This window comes from Patella vulgata, chromosome 8 (genome assembly GCF_932274485.2).
Source record: "Patella vulgata chromosome 8, xgPatVulg1.2, whole genome shotgun sequence".
Lineage (NCBI taxonomy): Eukaryota > Metazoa > Mollusca > Gastropoda > Patellidae > Patella > Patella vulgata.
The window spans coordinates 48616695-48637813 of record NC_065886.2 but is presented as its reverse complement, the minus strand read 5'-3'; the positions used below and the strand labels follow the sequence as shown (position 1 = coordinate 48637813).

At 36.1% G+C, this 21119-nt stretch overlaps 1 protein-coding gene across 1 annotated transcript in view; it reads left to right on the top strand.

Moving 5' to 3' along the window:
* The first annotated feature begins 2570 nt into the window (after nt 1-2570).
* LOC126829642 (phosphoglycerate kinase) overlaps nt 2571-21119 on the top strand; it is a 65180-nt gene continuing 46631 nt past the window's right edge. Inside the window, exons 1-2 of the mRNA XM_050559644.2 lie at nt 2571-2761; nt 13451-13501. Of these exons, the coding sequence (XP_050415601.2) occupies nt 2700-2761; nt 13451-13501 (113 nt within the window). The 5' untranslated portion in view covers nt 2571-2699. The remainder of the gene's footprint in view (nt 2762-13450; nt 13502-21119) is intronic.

The following is a 21119-nucleotide window of genomic DNA, read 5'->3' as shown; positions in this document are numbered from 1 at the left end:
ATGATCACATGTTCATATACTTAGCATATTTCCAAGATGGCGGTCATTTTTGGCGGGAAAATAGGACCATGTGCTGATATTGATTAAGTAGTCGTCGTTGGTGTCAATATATATGTTTTCAAGGGCACAGAAGCCATTTCGGTTAGTAACAACTGTGTAAAATGATTATTTTGCACATTTACAATATGACGGCCATTTTTTGGCGGGAAGATGGAACGATGTGCGGATATTGAATAAGTAGTCGTCTATGGTACCAGGATATAATTTTTGGGGAGCAGATTCCATTTTTGCCGTTTACAACTGTGTAAAATTACCACATGTTCACATATTTAGCATATTTCCAATATGGCTTTCATGTCGGGCGGGAAAATGGGACGATGTGCTGATTCCGTTTGCGTAGTCGCGTTTTTGTGTCAATATTTGTTTTTCGGGGGCGCAGTTTCGATTTCTGCCACTTACAACTGCGTGAAATGGTTGTATGTTCACACATTCAGCATATTTTTGTTTGTGGCAGAACGTTTTCTAAACACAATATACTGTAAAGGTTTCTGAATCCAATTCTGCTATGTATAAGCTTGTAGCATGTTCCTGGAAGCCTGTGCCGAGTTTACCCATTAGGTATATTATCCAACAATGTTGTAGTTGAACTCCAGCGCAATAGCATTCCACATGTTCGTTCTACAATCATCTTGGAAGTCAGTTGATAACATAATCTACATGTATGCTATGAGGGCTTCTTAGCAAGTATTTCATTTACAGCCACGTCCCCACCACTATCATCCACGTTGCTGCCAGGCTGGAACGAAGCTCCTGGCCATATGCTTGTTATGCTGTTACGACCTTTATGTATATATAGGGAAGATACAGGGCCTCGTACATCAACCCCAGTCTAGCACCCATAGAGGAAACCTCAAGAAAACTATGAAATGTTTTCTTTTTTGTTTCTTTTATGGTATTCTTGACTAACTGGGGCGGATATTCGTTCAAATTAGAGAGTATGCTTTCTATATGGGTGAGTTCACTGGGGAGGGAGTTGTCGTCACATATATTGATGGCTCGACGGGCTAGGGTAGTTATGGTTGACTTTTTGACACTATGTGGGTGGTTCGAATCATAATGGATATACTGGTCAAGTCAAGAATACCATAAAAGGAACAAAAAAGAAAACCGTTGCTGAACAGCCCAAGCCAGATAAACCACCCATACGGATAACCATCCCGTTTCAAGGAACGTTATCGTACCACATCCGAAGGCTACTCGCAACGACAGGCATCCAAGTCATTTTTTCCAAAGGACGCACGCTTAAAGACCACCTGAAAGCGAATGGTAAACTGCAACCCACCATTCCACTGCCACCTAAAGGATGTGTCTATGAAGTTATGTGCTCGTGTGATATGACATACATTGGTGAAACTCGACAACCCCTACCTAAAAGACTCGCCCAGCATAACTCAAGGTCCCCCACAGCAGAATCAGCAGTTGCCCAGCACCTCCAGTCCAATCCAGGCCACAAAATCCAGTCGTCTAAGACCCTAGCCCTCAACCAACACAACGAAAAGACGCGGAAAATCATGGAAACAATACACATCAGGAGATCCAAACCAGACCTCAATCGCGACACAGGATTATTCCTCCCAAGAGCCTATGATGAACTAATTCTTAACTAATGTGTACATGCCTAGACTTCCATACGTGCTTAAGTTACTCAGTTCGCGTATCATGTGTATTACTTGTTTATTCTCGTTATCCATTTGTAGAACTAATTTTAATAAGTATGTGTGTCAAATGGGAAGGAGTGTGCAGGACATAATTACTTAGAAGCCTGTGGATAGGACTGTGGTGTGGCTTTCCAATATTATAATTTACCACTTATTTATGGTCATTTATGTAATTATCCTTTGTAAACAGTTAAGTGTCTCTTGTACTTATCCTAGGAATAAATGTATGTGTGAGTCTGTCGGAAGGAAGAATGTTGGACTATCATTAGTTGTGCTATGTTGTGTGCATTTTAATACTAATATTTTGTAATTCATTTAAATATGGCTTAACCATTTAATCCCTATGTAGCTCACTACTCCTCTGATGTTTTCGTAACATGTATGGCTTCCCTTTTGTTTGGTTTAATGGTATGTTTACCCCTATTATCAGTCCTTTATTATCTCCTTGATGTACCCTCACCTAGCCAATCACATCATGTATGGTTTCTCATTTGTCATGATTGGTTGTCCAATTAAAATTATTTACCCCTATAATCCGTCATATGTTTATTGCCTTTGATCATGTTGTTTTTTAATCCTTTGATCTTGTTGTTGTCATGCATGGTTTCTGAATTGTTGTTATTGCTTGTCTATATATAATTGCTCTACACACTTGTTACTGTACTTGCTTGAAAACGTTGAGAGAATACTCTTCGAAACGTCGCCCAAATAAATCAGTAATTGTTCTTCCATAAGTATGTGTTATAGTTTATTGCTCTATCCAGTTACTAAATGCCTCTAAAAGATCATTAAGAAGTTTTATTTTAATCCCTTCAAGTTTCTGTGTGTCTACCCTGTTAAAGAGTTTATAATGACCTCACAAGCATTGACCTTGGCCTTCGGGAACCGGTAAACTTATAGTGGTATCGAAACAGATTTTAATTGTGCATTGATAAAACACGTCTTATTCATCAGAGGAAGGAGTTGCATGTGAAAAAGACCATGGCTCTTAACAAACTGAGCATTGACAAGATTGATCTTAACGGTAAACGTGTATTAATAAGGTGAGTTTATTTTACCTTAAAATGAACCAGTCAATATTAATGACCTTGAAGGAGATAACTCGTGAATTATTAAGCTCAGGCACAGGCAGACCAGTGACACCACCAATAATTCTCCAGCCACTTCACTTGCTGGATTGAGATGGTCTTTACTGTTAATTTTAACCTCTTTGCCCACAACCAACGTTTTCTCGAAAGCTGAATGCTTTCCGCCACAAACGGAGCAACATCTGGCCATGATGTATTGCTCCAAAAACTTGAAAAAGTTAAACCTTTTCCATAAAATTTGAAATCCAAAATACGAATTAAAATTCAATATTCCATTTGAATAAATATTGATGTTGTTATCTTACCATGAAAATATGGGATCCTAATATCCAATAATTAATACATAATGAATGTTTGAAAATCAGTACCCAAGTCGTAGGCCTAATTAGTTAAGTGCAGGGGGACTGCACCACACAAAATTTACACAAAAACAAATACACGGACAAGACATCATACTCAGGAAAACACAGACAGACAGACAATTAAAAAAAAGTGAATGGATCCGGGGGCTAGCTGTACAGTCCCGGGTCTGTAGTGACACAGACTTCACTCAAATTTGAAAACAATCAGGAATACAACCCAAAGAAACCATTGAGTCATGATCTGCAATACACGAAAAACGAATGTAAGCATATGTAGTAAAATTCAACTATACAAGTAACCATATCAGTGAAATGTATAAAAAAGTAGTCTAAACCTAAATGCTCTAAAATCAATCAAGAAACGTTTCAGTATTCAATACATATAGGGGATATGTTCTATCCGTCACAAAAACAAAAACAAAACTGAATACAAAGAAGCAAATAGGAAATGTAGACTGTCTCGAGAGACGTTATTTTGGGAATGACGTCATATCTTAGAAGGTGACAAAAAATCACAATAATAAGGGCGATAATCTAGATAAGATAACGTTAAAAGCTTAAAAACTATAAGTTTTAGCGACTAATTGGAATTATTAGGTTATGTAATTGTGCAGGGGACTGCACCACACATAATTTACACAAAAACAAATATAGGGACAAGCCATATTACGCAGAACTCACAAACAAACGCACAATTCAAAAGACTGCCGTTCAATTTCACAAAACGTATATAATTGATTAGAAATTACAATAAAAATGTTAAGGATTTAATATAAATCACTGTATATAGATGTAGGCCTACATTCATATACTCAGCCAAATTAAAAACTTGACACTCAGGATTTTCTGGACTAGATTTTTAATATTTGGTTTAAGGCAACTATTTTAGTGTTATGTTGTGCACAGACAACCTTGACATCAACAGAAAGCAAGAATACGTCTCGCCGAAAGTCCTTGACATTGATAACGTTCGGGATGTCACAGTACCCCCCAAAATAAAATTCACAGACTTGGAGAACAATCGGAATAAAGTGTTTAGTAACGGTTGTGGCCTCCTCTAGCGTCTCGTACTGCCACACAACGTCTTCTCATGGATCTCAGAACATTAGTAAACACTACCTGAGGATTCACTTGCTGACGAACACGTCGACCCAGTTCGTCCCAGATGTGTTTAATAGGATTAAGGTCGGGGCTAAGCGACAACCAATCCAGGACTTGGACACCGGCATTTCTTAAAAAATTCTGGGTAGCAATTGCTTTATGGGGTCGAGCATTGTCTTGTTGAAACGTTAGTCCAGGCCCATGTCTCTGCATAAATGGAAGAAGAACAGGTTGCAAAATCTGATCCCTGTACTGGACAGCATTTAAGTTCCCTTGGACAACAACAAGAGGAGAATGTCCATGTGCACAAAAAGAACCCCAAACCATGACGCTGCCGCCACCAAATCGGTCAACGTTCACCTCGTCTGCGGTACACTCGGACCCTGCCATCGGCAAATCTCAAAGTGAATCGAGATTCGTCACTAAAGACAATCAAATTCCATTCTCTTTGAGTAAATCTTATGTGTCTTGTGGCCCACACAAGTTGGTTACGGCGATGAAGAGGTGTCAATATTGGTCCATTATAGGGCCTCAGAGCTCGAAGACCAGCAGCCTGCAAGCGATTTCGAACAGTTTGTGCAGTTACCCTTCCACCAAACATCTCTCTACTTGTGGAGGTTGCAGTGACAACTCTGTTTCTAAGATGACGTAATCGTATTGCTTGATCTTCCTGGAGTGACGTCACACGTGGCGCTCCCGCCCTTGGGCGGTCGGCAATAGTTCCAGTTTGAAGCACTCTCATTCTAAGATTAATTATTGTCTGGCGTGAACAATTAAAGGCTCTTGCAACAGTGACCACAGACTGACCAGCATAGATCCTACCTATAGCACGTAGACGTTCTACATTTGAACGTCTCGGCATTTTCTAACAAAGATGAAAATAACAATTTTAATTTGTTTTTCCAGTTCAAGTTACGTGTGCGTGTTCAGTTTAACCAAACTTGCATCGATTGACCTCACGAGTTTGTGTTTGCACGTGTTTTTCAGGTTTTTCATCTTTATATGCTCAAAAGTCACGTGATCCATGTGACTTTACAATTTTATGAAATTAAAGGCTTCTTACTACTTACTATCGTTAGAAACACTTTAAAATTTATTTGACTTACCAGAAAAAAAAATTTGTTGAAATTCATCAGTGTCAAGTTTTTAATTTGGCTGAGTATATTATATTAATATGAACATTCGGATTCACTGACAATCACAGCATAATTTAGTACCTGATGGATATTCTATACAACATTACCCAAGAGATGTAGCACTTCTCTTTAAGTCTGGTTTCGAATCTCGGTTGTACGTGACAAGGAGTAGGGTCGCCTGTCCAACCTCGTGGGTTTTCTCCAGGTCCTCCGGTTTCCTCTCACTGCTAAAGACCCCTACACGCAAGCGAATTATTGAAATAAAATTAAACCATATGTTCGTCCAGAAATGACCTACTTTGCGTCAAGTTGGAACTTTTTGGTATGTGTAGCCAATTATTACTATATTCACTTTACGGCAAGTTCACACCAATCTGATTATAATTAATTCAGCTATCTTCACTCAAAGTCGCAAAAAGAGACCTTCTGTAAAAACGACTTTGCCAATTATCGAAAACACTCTTAATTCCCTCTTCATGCGCCAGTGAGTCACAGTGACCTAATGCATATTCGGAATGTTTATTCCTTAATTACGGCGTGTGTATTCATTAACGCCTGACTGATTCCTTAATCCTCTAATTAAGTAAAACAATTGACTATGGAATAATTTGTTATGAAATTTATTTTAATTTAAGATCCAATTTAGAATTTGTTTTATAATTGTCTGCCCTCTCTTCTCACGACAGCGATTTTAATATACATTTCCGTTAGAAGAGTATTGTGGTTCTAATTTCCCCGAGTAAAAAAAGAGTGCAGGAGTAAAAAGATGTGGTCATGCAAAATGTATCATAAAAGTCAAAAATGATTGAAATGCGATTTGTATATGACGATCCGTTATCAGAGTAGTCAACTGTATCTCATTTTCCTGAAGCCATCATACAGAGCCTTTCTTTCTGCATGTGAATTTGACTACATTACTCTGAAATAGTCTGTAAAATTGAAACATGAAAAAATATCTCAATATATGTTAGAATTAACAGTACAAGTAAATTTTGTTGGTAACCATCTAAATCGAATAACATTTTGAGAAGGGTCATCTAACTATCATTGTGTATTGATAGTAATATGGCAAGTGTAGTGTCGTTTATATCTGTCATTAATCAATCCGACTAAAGTTGCACAGCAGACATAGGGTCATAAATTAATTTATCACCCAATAATACATTCTACAGTAGATATCGCTTGTGTGATATATTTCCTTAGGAGATATCGCTGTACATGAATTTGATTGGTCAGTTAAAAAGGAACTACTTTATTTTATTTTCAAAGAACAGTTCATTACTTATTAAAAGTAAATTTTTTTTATTAAAAATTAACTATTGTTATTCGATTGACCTTGATGGAAACACTGGGTCAATATAAAGGACTTTGCAATGGTTGAATTGCTGTCAAAAAATGATGTATCACTACACCGTAATGTTCAGTAAAAGTGAAATCTACAGCAAAGAATTATATTTATCTATTTCTGCATGTAAGAAGGGATTGGGTAATAAATAAAATCTCCTACTCGTCTTTTTTTGATATCAAAAAATACCAACACTCGTTAATAAAGTAAAAAAAACTCGGCAGAGCCTCGTTTTTTGTTACTTTATCAACTTGTGTTGATATTTTTTTATATAAAAAAAGACTGGTAGGAGATTCTCTATTTACACCGCAATGTGGGATTAAGAACCCTGATTAGGTAATTATCTTTTTTACCCCGGCCAGATCAAAGACATCACTCTAGGTGGAACATGTGCGTAATACCCCACGAACAAACGAAAAGAGTTACGGGTAAGTTTTCTACATCTACAAACATTACTCGACATCACAACTAATCGTTCAATCGTACACACATTAATGTACGAGCTCCACGTATGATCAGTTGATCAGGTGTATTTGATATTCCGTTCCATGAATCCCATGCAATTTTCACAGCACAATTTAACCTTAGTTACTACGCCCGTAGTATGCATGGGTCCGTACATGGTAATAAAATTCCCAGCGTTGATTGGCTGAGAAATGAGGGCGATTTATTATTATGCATAGTCATGGATCAATGGCATGATACATCATTTTAAATTCACTCTAAAATATCCAAATCACAAATGTCTAATCTATAACAATGCAAGACGATAATTCAGCGATTACGATTAGGCCAGTCATATGTTAATTGGACCGTTAATAAACACTTGTCAACTGGTTTGTATAGACAGTGATATATTGTACAGAGAGTGATATAGATTATTTATATACTATGAGTAGTCCCTGTGTGATGTCACCAACCATTAAACCGGATTAAGGTCGTAAATGGAAAATTGAAAAGAGTTTTGGGGTGTCGGCGGATACTTAAACTGAGTTAATTTTAATCAGATTGGTGTGAATGTATATTGTCGTCCCCCTACATTTGTTTGTGGACACTTATTTAACGAATCTTGAAATATAGGTTGATGACCGTAACTTCATGGATTATGGCCTCAGTTTGTACGAAAAATCATGTTTTTAGCTTGTGGACACTCTAGAGGCAGTGGCAGCGCCAGGGGGGGGGGGGCATTTGCTCCCCCATTAATCTGGTCTGCTCTCTGTTTGCCCCCCAAATAATTTTAGAAAATAAAATAAATTATTTGTGATACGTTACGGTAATCAATACCTTCTACGGTGAATAAATCCCACATCCCCACTCAGTCATAAACTTGCATGTTGTAGAGCATTTCCGACAGTATATTTTTCAAAATTTTCTTGGCGAGGTCCCCAATGGACTAACTACTTTGGCACTCACAAGGGGAATTCGTTGAAGTTCGCAAGTCCGTTCGTTTGACATTTTGTTCTCTAGTCGGATAAACTAGTGATCAGGCGACGGACGGTATCTGGTCAGATCTATTTGTCTCGACGATCGGTGCCTGGCAGAATACTGTAAGACAGCATTTCCGGCAGTCTATTTTTCAAAATTTTCTGGGGAAGGACTTTGACGCTCTTGAGTGGGCTTCGTCGTGATTCACAAGTCCGTTCGTTTGACACTTTACCTCATCGATCAGTGCCTGAAATACTGCCAGGCTGGATTTCCGACAACCTGTTTTTCAAAATTTTCTGCGGGAGGCCTCCTACCCCTAGTTAAAGCTCGTGCCTTTGCCCCCTTAACCTTGGACTTTGCCCCAGCTTTGCCCCTCCAATCACCGACGGCTGGCGCCGCCAATGTCCAGAGGTCACAATTTTTATCTGTTTTTGATGAAACTTGTAATGTATATTTATGACTCAAAGATCTCATTGTATGAAAAATCATGTTTTTAGCTTGTGAACACTCTAGAGGTCACAATTTTTATCTGATTTTGATCAAACTTTAAATGTGTATTTATGACCCAAAGATCTCATTTCCTTTTGATGTTTGCGCATATCGGACTGTAACTTCCTGAACTATGGCCCCTGATTGTATGAAAAACCACTTTTTATACGCCCACATTTTCATGTGGACGTATATTGTCGTCGCCCCTGTCCGTCCGTCCGTCCGTCCGGACGTCCGTCCACAATTGTTTGTGAACAGTCTACAGGTCACAATTTTTGTCCGATTTCAATGAAACTTGAAATATAGGTTTATCACCCTAAGATCTCGGTTCCTGTCGATATTGGCATCTATCGGACCGTAACTTCATGGATTATGGCCCCTGATTGTACGAAAAATCACGTTTTTGGCTTGTGAACACTGTAGAGGTCACAATTTTTATCCGATTTAGTTGAAACTTGAAATGTAAGTTTATAACCCAAAGATCTCGGTTCCTGTCGATATTCGCGCATATCGGACCGTAACTTCCTGAATTATGGCCCCTGATTGTACGTAAAAACACATTTTTTGGCTTGTGGACCCTATAGAGGTCATAATTTTTATCCGATTTAAAAAAAACGTGTTAATATATCACCGTTACACCTTAAGGACGGCTGAGTTCGAATTTCGTGAAAATCGGCCCAAAACTGACAGACAAAATGGCCGCCGTTCGTTCTCAAATAGCGTATCAAATGATATTCCTCCACTTTTAGACCCTAATGGAAGAATTGCTCATTCAAATTTTGATAAAGCTGAATTACTTAACAACTATTTTGGATCAATTTCAAATAACACTCAGCAAGGAGAATTACCAAAATTCAATAAGCGAACAAATTGTCTACTTGATATTCCTTTAGTCGAAGAAGAGGAAATCGCAGATCTTATAAGTACACTGAAATTGAAAAAAGCCAATGGATTTGATAATAATAGTAACAACTTACTAAAATATACCAAAACCTCAATATGTGTACCATTAAAATATATCTTTAACAAATCACTAGAATCAGGCATTTTTCCAACAATTTGGAAAAAACCAAATGTCCTACCTTTCTATAAAAAAGGAGACCGCTCTCTAGTTTCAAACTACCGACCTATAAGCCTATTAAGTTCTTTGAGTAAATTATTAGAAAAGGTAGTTTTCAAACACCTGTTTAACTACTTTCATGAAAACAATCTCTTGTACAAATATCAATCAGGGTTGTGACCGAACTACTCTACTGTTCATCAACTTTTAGAAGTGTATCATGATATCTCATCTGCAATAGATAAGCAACTATATTCCTGCTATGTTTTTTGCGATATATCTAAAGCGTTTGACCGCGTATATTTACCTGGTTTGATACTCAAATTAAGTCAATATGGGGTTTCAGGCATGCTAATTACGTGGTTGTCTAGTTATGTCCAAGACCGGACTCAACGGGTATTCGTAAATGGCTCTGTGTCATCAGAAATTACTCTTCAATCAGGAGTTCCCCAGGGATCAGTTTTGGGCCCCTTTTTGTTTTTGACTTACATCAATGATGTACAAGATGTACTCCATAATGTGGCTAGATTATTTGCAGACGACACGGCACTTGGGTGTAGCAAACAGTCAGTTTCAGAGATAGAACAGTCCCTAAACTACGATCTGACAAATCTCAACATTTGGGCGAATAATTGGCTTATAAACTTTAATCCAAACAAAACAAAAGCTATTTTATTTAGCTCCAAAAAAACAGAAAATTATCCAAGTCTGATATTTGATAATCAAGCACTTGAAGTAGTTAAATGTCACAAACACTTCGGCATTACCCTTTCAAATGACACCAAATGGACCATCCATATAGAAACTATTATCTCGTCCACCTCAAAATTATTAAATATTTTGCGTAAACTAAAATTCACCTTTAATAGACAAACTCTAAAAAACGTATATTTGATATTCATAAGGCCAAAATTGGAATACGCATGTGAAGTGTGGGATGGGTGTAACGTTTCCAATACCGAAAAACTTGAAAAGGTACAGCTAGAAGCTGCCAGGATTGTGACTGGACTAACTAAAACTTGTTCTCGTGAAGCGCTTTATTTTGAAACCGGATGGAATAAATTATCAGACAGACGTACACAAAAGCGACTAACTACATTTTTTCAAATTAAAAATCAGAGAAACCCAGCATACTTATATGACATTCTAGAATATTATCAACAAACACCACAAAAATACAATTTAAGAAACATTAGCGAATATAGATATCCTTATTGTAGAACAACATTACACCAAACTTCGTACTTCCCCACAACAATTCGAGATTGGGAATTATTAGAGGACCCCATAAAGCAATCAACCACTCTTAAATCCTTCAAATATCTATACAAACAAAAATTACGTTCCTTAATACATAAAGCGCCAATCTACTACTGTAAAGGTAATAGACATGAAAATATTATTCACACTAGAATACGGCATGGGTGTAGTTCGTTGCAAAATGATTTGTATGAAATAAACGATGTGAATGATCAAACATGTTCTTGTGGCAAATTTATAGAAAATGCCGAACACTATTTCCTGCAATGTCACTTATATGATGTAATTCGTGCTGAACTATTATATACACTGTCAAGTTATTCTGTGATAAATATAGATATCCTATTGTGCGGCAATTCAGAATTGTCAATTGAGATGAATACAAACCTTTTCCTTGAAGTTCACAAATATATCAAACTTTCAAAACGATTTAAATAAAAGTTAATGTTAGTAGTTACATCTTAGAATAAATTATTAGCTTTAGCTTTTTTAGTGGATAACATTTTTTTTTTTTTTTTTTTTTTTTTCCCCGCAACCCCCATTTTACTTATATTACTTATAAATTATTTATTATTGTATATACTATTTCACAATCTTGTTTGTATTAAATAATGTCTATCATTTCTATGTATGGAAAGGGCTTTTCTAAGTTTTTGAAACTTGTGCTCAATCCTTTTGATATTTGTCAATAAAATATGTTTAAACAAAATAGCGTAAAAATATGTTATATCAAGGTTGTGGACCCTATAGAGGTCACAATTTTTATCCGATTTTGTTGAAACTTGAAATGTAAGTTTATAACCCAAAGATATGGGATCGTAATTTCCTTAATTATGGCCCCTGATTGTACGAAATATCACGTTTTTAGCTTGTGGATGCTATAGAGGTCATAATTATTATCCGATTTAAAAAATCATATTATTATATCACCGTTACACCCTAAGGACGACTGAGTTCGAATTTCTTGAAAATCGGCCAAAAACTGACAGATAAAATGGCCGCCCTTCGTTCTCAAATAGCGTAAAAATATGGTATATCAGAGGTTACAATTTTTATCCGATTTTGTTGAAACTTGAAATGTAAGTTTATAACCCAAAGATCTTGGTTCCTTTCGATATTCACGCATATCGGACTGTAACTTACTGAATTTTGGCCCCTGATTGTACGAAAAATCGCGTTTTTAACTTGTGGACCCTATAGAGGTCATAATTTTTATCCGATTTAAAAAATCGTATTATTATATCACCGTTACACCCTAAGGACGACTGAGTTCAAATTTCGTGAAAATCGGCCCAAAACTGACAGACAAAATGGCCGCCCCTCGTTCTCAAATTGCGTAAAAATATGGTATATCAAGGTTGTGGACCCTATAGAGGTCACAATTTTTATCCGATTTTGTTGAAACTTGAAATGTAAGTTTATAACTCAAAGATCTTGGTTCCTTTCGATATTTGCGCATATCGAATTGTAATTTCCTGAATTATGGCCCTTGATTGTAGGAAAAATCACTTTCGTTTTAGCTTGTTTTCTATCCATCTCTCGAAAATGTGGGCGTATCCTGTCTGGCAGCCGCTGGTTTAGCTTGTGGTCACAATTTTTATCCGATTTTAAAAATCATTGAAATATATCACTGTTACCAAATGATGCTGGAGTTCGAATTTCGCGAAAATTAGACCGAAACTGCTTGACAAAATGTCGCTCCTTGTAAGCAAATAGTGTAAAAGGTTGTGGATCCTCAAGAGGTCACAATTTTTATCCGATTTTGATGAAACTTAAAAGTTTATAACCCGAAGATCTTGTTTCCTTTCTATATTCGCACATATTAGACTGTAACTTCCTGGATTATGGCCCCTGATTGTATGAAAAATCTTGTTTTTAGCTTGTTCTCTGCCCATCTCTTGGAAAATGTTGGCGTATCTTTCATGGCAACCGCTTGTCATATTATATATAATTTGTAAGTCTATAGCAGATTGGCAGATTTGGAATGCTTTAGGGATTTGATTAAATTGTTATCTGCTTACTTAAAGGGGCATTATGGGAGCTTAGATAAAGAGTTGACAGTTCTAGCTATAATAGTTAAATAATAGATGACATAAATAGAATATGCTGAAAATTTCAGTCAAATTGCTCCACTCTGAACTGAGATATTAGCTTTTGAATTTTAGGTTAGTTTCAATCATCATTACTTAGGTCAGTATGATAATAAACAAAGTCGCGATTATCCATTTTTTACGTTTAATTATCCATCACAAAATTTATTCCAATCCGCAAAATATCGCAGGCTAGCAATGGCATCTCGAGTTGATTATGGTCTGGATAAGTTAATTAATGTCTAATTAATAATTTAGATAAAATGTCAGGCCTAATCAAAGACCTGCAATAGGCAGATTTAACTCTTGCATAATGTATGTTTAAGTTTTATTATTATTTATAAGCTTACTAATTTTGGCACATGAATATTTTCAGGGTAGACTTCAATGTACCGTTAAAAGATGGAAAAATCACTAATAATCAAAGGTAAGTTTAAGTACATGTAGCATGTAGGATATTTTACTAGACGATATAAAATATTACAATGACAAATGCAATTCTTAATTATATGTGACCCATGCTGGCAAAATGAGTCGCCATCAGGAAATTTTGTTATTTGCACATTCTCCATCTCGATACCATCAAAATGGTGTATGGTTGTTAATTCAGGTATACATTGACTAAGCTGTGTCCGTTTGAAGCTGCCAATGTCAGGAAAGTACGTTTTGAGAAAAAACAAGTTAAAGATGTTGGTATGTTCCAAAACAAAATCACTTGGCAAACATGCCATTTATTTGCTATTTTGTTGTTTAATATTTTTTTCTTCAGGTTTTCAGGGGTGCTGAAAACGAAAATCATAGTAAATATTTGATCCAACATTTTTTTTATGTAATAAAATGTTTATATATTTTGTCCCACCAACTAGAATATTTATCTCACGCAATACAATCTTTTTGTAAAAAAAATATCCCCAACACATGCGGCATATTTACATCTCCTGTGATAGTGTTATAATTTAGAAATGAAATGAAATGGGGTTTAACATCCTACTGTTTTGCTCCTAAACTGGGCTAATGAAGATGGGCATACGCCATACAGTGTGCTATGAAGGAAATTTTGCCCGGGAAGCGGCGCTACAGCCTACTCTTATATCGAATTCCAACTGCCAAGGGATCTTTTACGTGCATCCCAATTTGTACACGGGACCTCGTTTTTTTGTCCCATCCGAACGACTAGACAGCTGTCCTTGTCAGGCCCTCCGTCCTGCATCACTGACAAGGGGAAACCACGCCGGAAAATTTAGAACAAATGAGGATAGTCCATACATTGCTATTAGTAATCTGTGTTTTGTATGGTGGTTGATTGGTATCATGTCGTGATATGGTGTCGCCCATTCAAAACCCGACAACCCAACATCAAGACATTATAACCCAACACCCTGACAACACAACATTTTTAACCCGCCACTACGATATTTTCACCTGACACCACGACATTAAGAATGTCGTGTAAAAATGTTGTATTAATATTATCTCTTAAAAATGTCGGGTTGTCATGGTGTCGGGTTGTTGACTTTATTTATCAATGTTGAAGCGACGATGAATAATAGAGTGCTGTCCCTTGCCGAGATCAAGTCAGCCCTCACTAAGAATAATTACCCTTCACTAACTGCGAATAAAACTGGCCCTCACTACCAAATTCACTGGATGACCATGGCTTGAGTGTTATCGCGTGCTTGGTATGGGCTAATTCGAGCCTTCGATAAATACAATGAATTGAAAGTAGTCTATTTTTAGTAACCAATTTCTTTGCTAAAAATAAAAATGATTTTATCTTTTCTAAAGTATGTAATCATGAATGTGCCAGAAAATAACAAGTAGATTTAAAGAGCCATAGAAACCTACTTTCCGGTGATGTATGATACAATAACTGGAATTTTGTATTAAGACATGTATTTTGACATTAAACACTCGCCCCACCCTCACCACTCTCTTTAATTCAGCCAGTGAAGGCTACCAAACTTGTATCAATTTTTTAATTTAAAAAAGTCAATCTTTAGAACATATCTTATCCTACAATTCTTATCGGATTTTCAATATCTTTATATTTTTAGACACTATTCACTATTAGTAATCGATTGTTTAGTATAGAATTTTGATATTTGACCTAGATTGTTTTAAAAATGATGTCATAAAATTTAATTTTTTTTAAAAGTGTAAAAGTTTGAATCGGGTAAAATATTGGTGACAAACGATTAATTAAGACCTTTGGTGCTTATTTTGAAAGTTTTATCAAAATCGGTCGATATGTAACATGATATCGGGAATTTCATATTTTTTTTATTTTTTTATAAACAATATTTTATTCAGGATGTCTGAACAAAATAAATATTGTTTATAAAAAAAAAAAAAAAAAGAAATTTGTGTTAAGACCCATAATTTGGTAGTGAGGGCCAGCTTGATTTGCAGTTGGTGAAGGGTAAGTATTCTTAGTGAAGGATGAGATAGTGAGGGCTGACTTGATCTCGTGGCCGCTTCAACATTGATAAATAAAGTCGATATCACAACATTTTTACGCGACAATACAGCATTTTTACGCGACATTACGACATTCTTAATGTCGTGGTCTCGGGTTAAAAATGTTGTGATGTCAGATTAAAAATGTTGTGTTATCGGATTGTCGGGTTGTCGCCTTATGAAGGGCGCCACCACATGATACCAATCAGCCACCATAGTTTGGAAAATTTTAACTTTTGTGAGAATAACTTCAGTTAATCTCATCAATTAATTAGCAGTGGTCAGGAGATCAAGATTGTTGATTGGTTAATCAAGTTTAGTTTTTTGATCATCAAAGAAGCTGCCACAGCTGTGCGCATCTTCTGTTAACTATGTCACATGACTGAATTAGAATAAAGTTTTGCGTGTATAATAGGTTCTTTTGTAATACCATAACAGTATCAAAATATGAATCCCTGATAGAAATTTCAATCTCATTTGTAAGAAATGCTTACAATCACTTTCATGCATTTTGGGGGAGGTGTAATGAAACAAATAATTTCATTCTCTTCATTTTGAAAAGTACCATATCAATCAAAGCAGGAATGTGGACGTATATTGTAGCGTTAGCAATGCTCTCATTTGTAATATCAAAGTCTTGATGTGTCATTTAGCACTATAGGAATCTATTGTGAAAGATGAATGTCTAATAGGAATATCAGTGATAAAGCTGTTGCCATTTTATTGTCCACGAAAATTTAATAATTTTAAGTCCAATTGAATCCAGGATGGGATATTAACTAGCGGTGGTATTTTAAAAAAAATTTCTTAATTAAAAATAAAATAATCAGCCTGAGTACATATTGGCATGAATTAAGCCTTGAGAAGTTTTTTTGTAGCAAAAAATGCCAATGGCGCGTTGTTCTTTAAGTATGCTGAAAATGGTGCATCAAAATCTGTTAAAGATGCCTTCCCACATACAAACTGTGTGATTTGATGATATATTTGGACTAAAAACTAATTTAGCTATAACTTGACTTGTCCTCGAAACAAGTCTGATAGTTTTTATTCAACACAATTCACACATATACATTAATTTCAATATCTAAAAGATTAATGTTTATTGGTTTCCTGTTTTTTTTTTTTTCAAGAATCTTAAAGAAAAAAGAATGATTAAAATCTGTCAAAAAGTCGCTATCCCTGTAACCCAGGTATCGTTTAATCTTGTGTATCTAGCACTAATTTCTTTCACATTCGTTTAATATCCAATCTTTGTTTACAAATTTGTAAAAACTGTTCAAAATCACCCTAAATCGTTTAATTTGTACTTCTGTCCAGTTTAAAGCTGACCATTCAATTTTGATAATGAGTGTACAATTTACAAGTGTTTAATTTCCCAATCATTGTTTAAAAAAAAACAACCCAATTGATTAATGATGTATAATGATTCATTTTTGAACAGTGATCAAGAAATTAAATACTTGTAAATTGGACACTCATTATCAAAATTAATCAGTCAGCTTTAAACTGGACACATGTACAAATTAGATGATTTTTGGTGTTTAAAAGATTTTTATGAATTTTTAAACAAAGATTTGATATTAAACGAATGTGAAAGAAATAAGTGCTAGATACACAAGATTAAACGATACCTGGGTTACAGTGTATGTTATATAGAGAAAAATCTCAGCCGGGCAAAATTGCACAGAACCGGAGTACCTTTTTTTACAGACCGATTTTGATAAATCTTTCAAAATAAGCACCAAAGGTCGTTTGTCACCAATATTTTACCTGATTCAAACTTTTACACTTTTAAATAAAATTAAATTTTATGACATTATTTTAAAAACATTCTAGGTCAAATATCAAAATTCTATACTCAACAATCGATTACTAATAGTGAATATATAAAGATATTGAAAATCCAATAAGAATTGTATGATGAGATAGGTTTTAAAGATTGTCTTACCTATTCAAAATGGTTGAACTTCCAGTGAATTTTAAATTGTAGAGATTGCTTTAAAAAGTTGATGAACGACGCCTATTGACAAATATTTTTAAATAAGGAAAAATTAAAGAAGTTGAAAATCTGACCTCGTTTTCAAAATGGAGATAATTGGAAAATTTTATTATGACGCCATGTAGACAAAACACCTGTCATATTAATTTGAGGGAAAACTATTACATGTACATACTTACTAAAATGACTTATTTTCACTCTAGAAGCACTCAGTCCATATTTTAGGTATAAACATTTAAAGTGGTGTCCTATATTAAAGGTTCTGTACGATATTACTCTCTCACATTCAGTTTTTAAAGTCGCACAGAAGCTTTGTTTACAAAGCGATTTTGTCAAAACTTTCAGAGTAAGCACCAAATGACCTAATTAATCGCTTAGCATCAACATTTAGCCTGATTTCAAAGTTTTACATACATAATATATCAAAATTCTAATTCCACTGATCGATGACAAATAGTGAATGGCTTCCAAAAATATAAAGATATTGAAAATCGCTTAAAAACAGTTGGACCAGATAGATTTTAAAGATTGAAATTCATTTTCAAAATGATGGCACATCTGAAGAATTTTAACTTGATGAGATTAGTCTATAAGTTGATCAGGCCTTCATGTAAAAGGAACGCGACCACTCTCGCTCTCCTGGACGTGCCTGGATGTCCGTCGAGTTGCGCTTTTTATAGCTCGCCGTAATGTCTAAATTGACTCCCCTCGAAGAAAACAATCAGGAAAAATATACCGGTAACAAAAAATACTGTCAATATCGACAGTCAACTTTCTTGTCGGTTACAATAACAGTCAAACCTTAGTGACAATCGGCCATCTGGTTCATAATCCGAGTAATTAGCACATTTAACGGTAATTTTGATAATTCGGTAAAAAAAAACCAAAACAAGCTTCCAGCAACTTTCCTATGTAATAAGCCCCGTGGCGAATGAAGAAATCTTGCGCGGCATTGGTCTTTGATGCTTGCAGTACCATGGACCTTTCTGTCTGAGCGGGAGTTTGCAGACCGGTCGCCACATCCTATGTATGACCCATGCATCTTTTCTTACTACATATTTTAGTAGCCTTGTGATCATCTAGAATTTGTCTCTTTACTCTTGCTTCACGCTGTGTATTTACTTCTTGCTGCTTTCTTAAGACGCTTGTCTTCTTGGTAGTTTTAACAATGCAACAGTTCGTTTTTACATTTTTATATCAACTGGATACATGGATACAAGCATAATAGAATAAAGTCATTCTCAAACCCTAGCCAGCCAGATGCAATATGGGCGAGTCTGCTGATAGAAATTGCTACATCTTTCCCCTTCTGGAATCAAGCTGCTGTCTAACGAATTCTCACAAATATGATAGTTTTGTAGCTTTTGGCTTTGGATCTTCAATTATCTAATTAGTCAATGTGATGTAAATAATTACAGAGATTGGTCAAATAAGCCAAATGATGCAATCGTAAATTTCCGTCACATGTTTTTCAACATAATCTAGCCTTGAACTTAGAACCCCTTTCCTGTTATTCTCACGTTATTTCACAAACAATTAATTTGCGTTTTAAATAAACTTATACCATAGCTACTATACTGACAATAGAGAATAATTTGTAAAGATAAAAAAATGTTGTTTAACTCATCTTATTTCTCTTTTTCTTGTCTATAAACTTAAAAACAATGTAGCAACGACGATAGTGCTACAATTCTTCCCCCTTTAAGAATATATATAAAATATAGATATTCTAACTTATTATTGACGCAACAGGCAAATATAAATGATTACTATACTATAAAATAAAGCTGTGAATGAAAAACACAAATAATCAAAAATCAAAAGTCGCATGCAAAAGCTTTCCAAGTTTTCATCATAGTACTGCAAAGTCCTATGAAAATTTACTTTAACCAAAATACAGAAAACACAAATTGTCTTTTTTAAATCTTCAAGTGCCCTAATTTCAAAACACTATAACACATCATGTAATATTTATAAAGTTCAGGTTTCACTTTAAATTCTGTCTCAGGAAATCTCAATTTGGTAAATTGGTAAACCATTTCCTCTTCTTGGATTTCTATTGGTCTGTTTCAGCTACCATAGTGTAGCGATTCGACCCCCTGACCCTTAATGCTGTATCGCGCCCTTTTCCCACAGGCTTCCAGGCAAACGTGCTACACAAATATATATGTGGATCGTTCGTTCCCAGAGTAGCACTACAATCGAAAGATTGACACAAGCCAAGTATAAAATCTCAACAATTTATTAACAGTTAAGAAAGACTGTAATGATATATGCTATGTAATAATTATAAATACATGCAATATATATATTATTATATTTTACAATTCAGTTAAGCTTGTAAGCTATAGGCTATATTTACTATATAATATGAAATAATTGATAAATAAGAATAAGATGCTTGTAAGCTATACTATTCAAAAAAAGTAGGGGATATTTGATTTTTAAGTGTTATTAAAGTCACCTAATGAAACTGACGAAGAAACAAATGACAAAATGAAATGAAGTTCACATTCATCGATTTATTCCAAATGATCGTTAGACTAAGTAAGGCACAGACTGACCATTATAAGGGTAAAATGATAGCCGGGGTCAAACAGCAAAGTTACCACAGCATCACAACCAAGTCAGTAACGGGTAAATCCTCCTCTGTTTGCCAAACAAGCATTGATCCGACGTGGCATACTCCTAATGAGACGTCTAAGGTCATTTTGGTCCAGATTGTCCCATTCCTGTTGCAACGCAGCAGCAAGTTCTTGGACATTGGCAGGACTTTGTTGACGTTGACGTAACCTCTGTCCAAGCATGTCCCAGACATGCTCGATGGGGGAGAGGTCGGGACTCAGTGCTGGCCAAGGTAATGTGGTGATGTTCTGTTGTTGGAGGTAACCTGTAACGATCCTGGCCCTGTGACATCTTGCGTTGTCATCCTGGAAGATGAAACGGCGGCCATGACGTCGTGCGAACGGCACAACATGGACTGCCAAGATGTTGTCCCGGTAGTACTGGCCTGTAACACGCCCTGCAACAACATGTAAAGCCGTTCTTCCAGCAACAGTGATGCCTCCCCACACCATAACAGAACCACCCCCAAATCGATCATGTCTGATGACGTTAACGTCTTGGAAGCGCTCGTTTCGACGACGCCACACCCTCCTACGTCTGTCCAAAAAATCAACAGTGAACCTTGACTCATCTGAAAACATCACATTGCTCCAGCGTCGATTATCCCAGTGTTGACGATCCCTACACCAACGACGTCTTGCCTGAATGTGATGATCTCTCAAACAAGGGATCACGCGAGGACGTCGGGCGCGAAGGTGACCCCTATGCAGTCGATTCCGAATCGTCTGGCCACTCACTCTCACACCAGTGTCTGTTTGAAGACGAGCGCTGATCTGATTTGCTGTGATGACACGATTTCTCAAGGCCAAGGTACGGATAAATCGATCCTGGGCTTGAGTTGTCGCCCTTGGTCGACCTGAGCGTGGTCTGTCCTGTACAGATTGTGTATCACGGTATCTGGACCATAGCCTGCTTATGACAGACTGAGAAACATTCATCGTCCGCGCCACAACCGCCTGTGTTG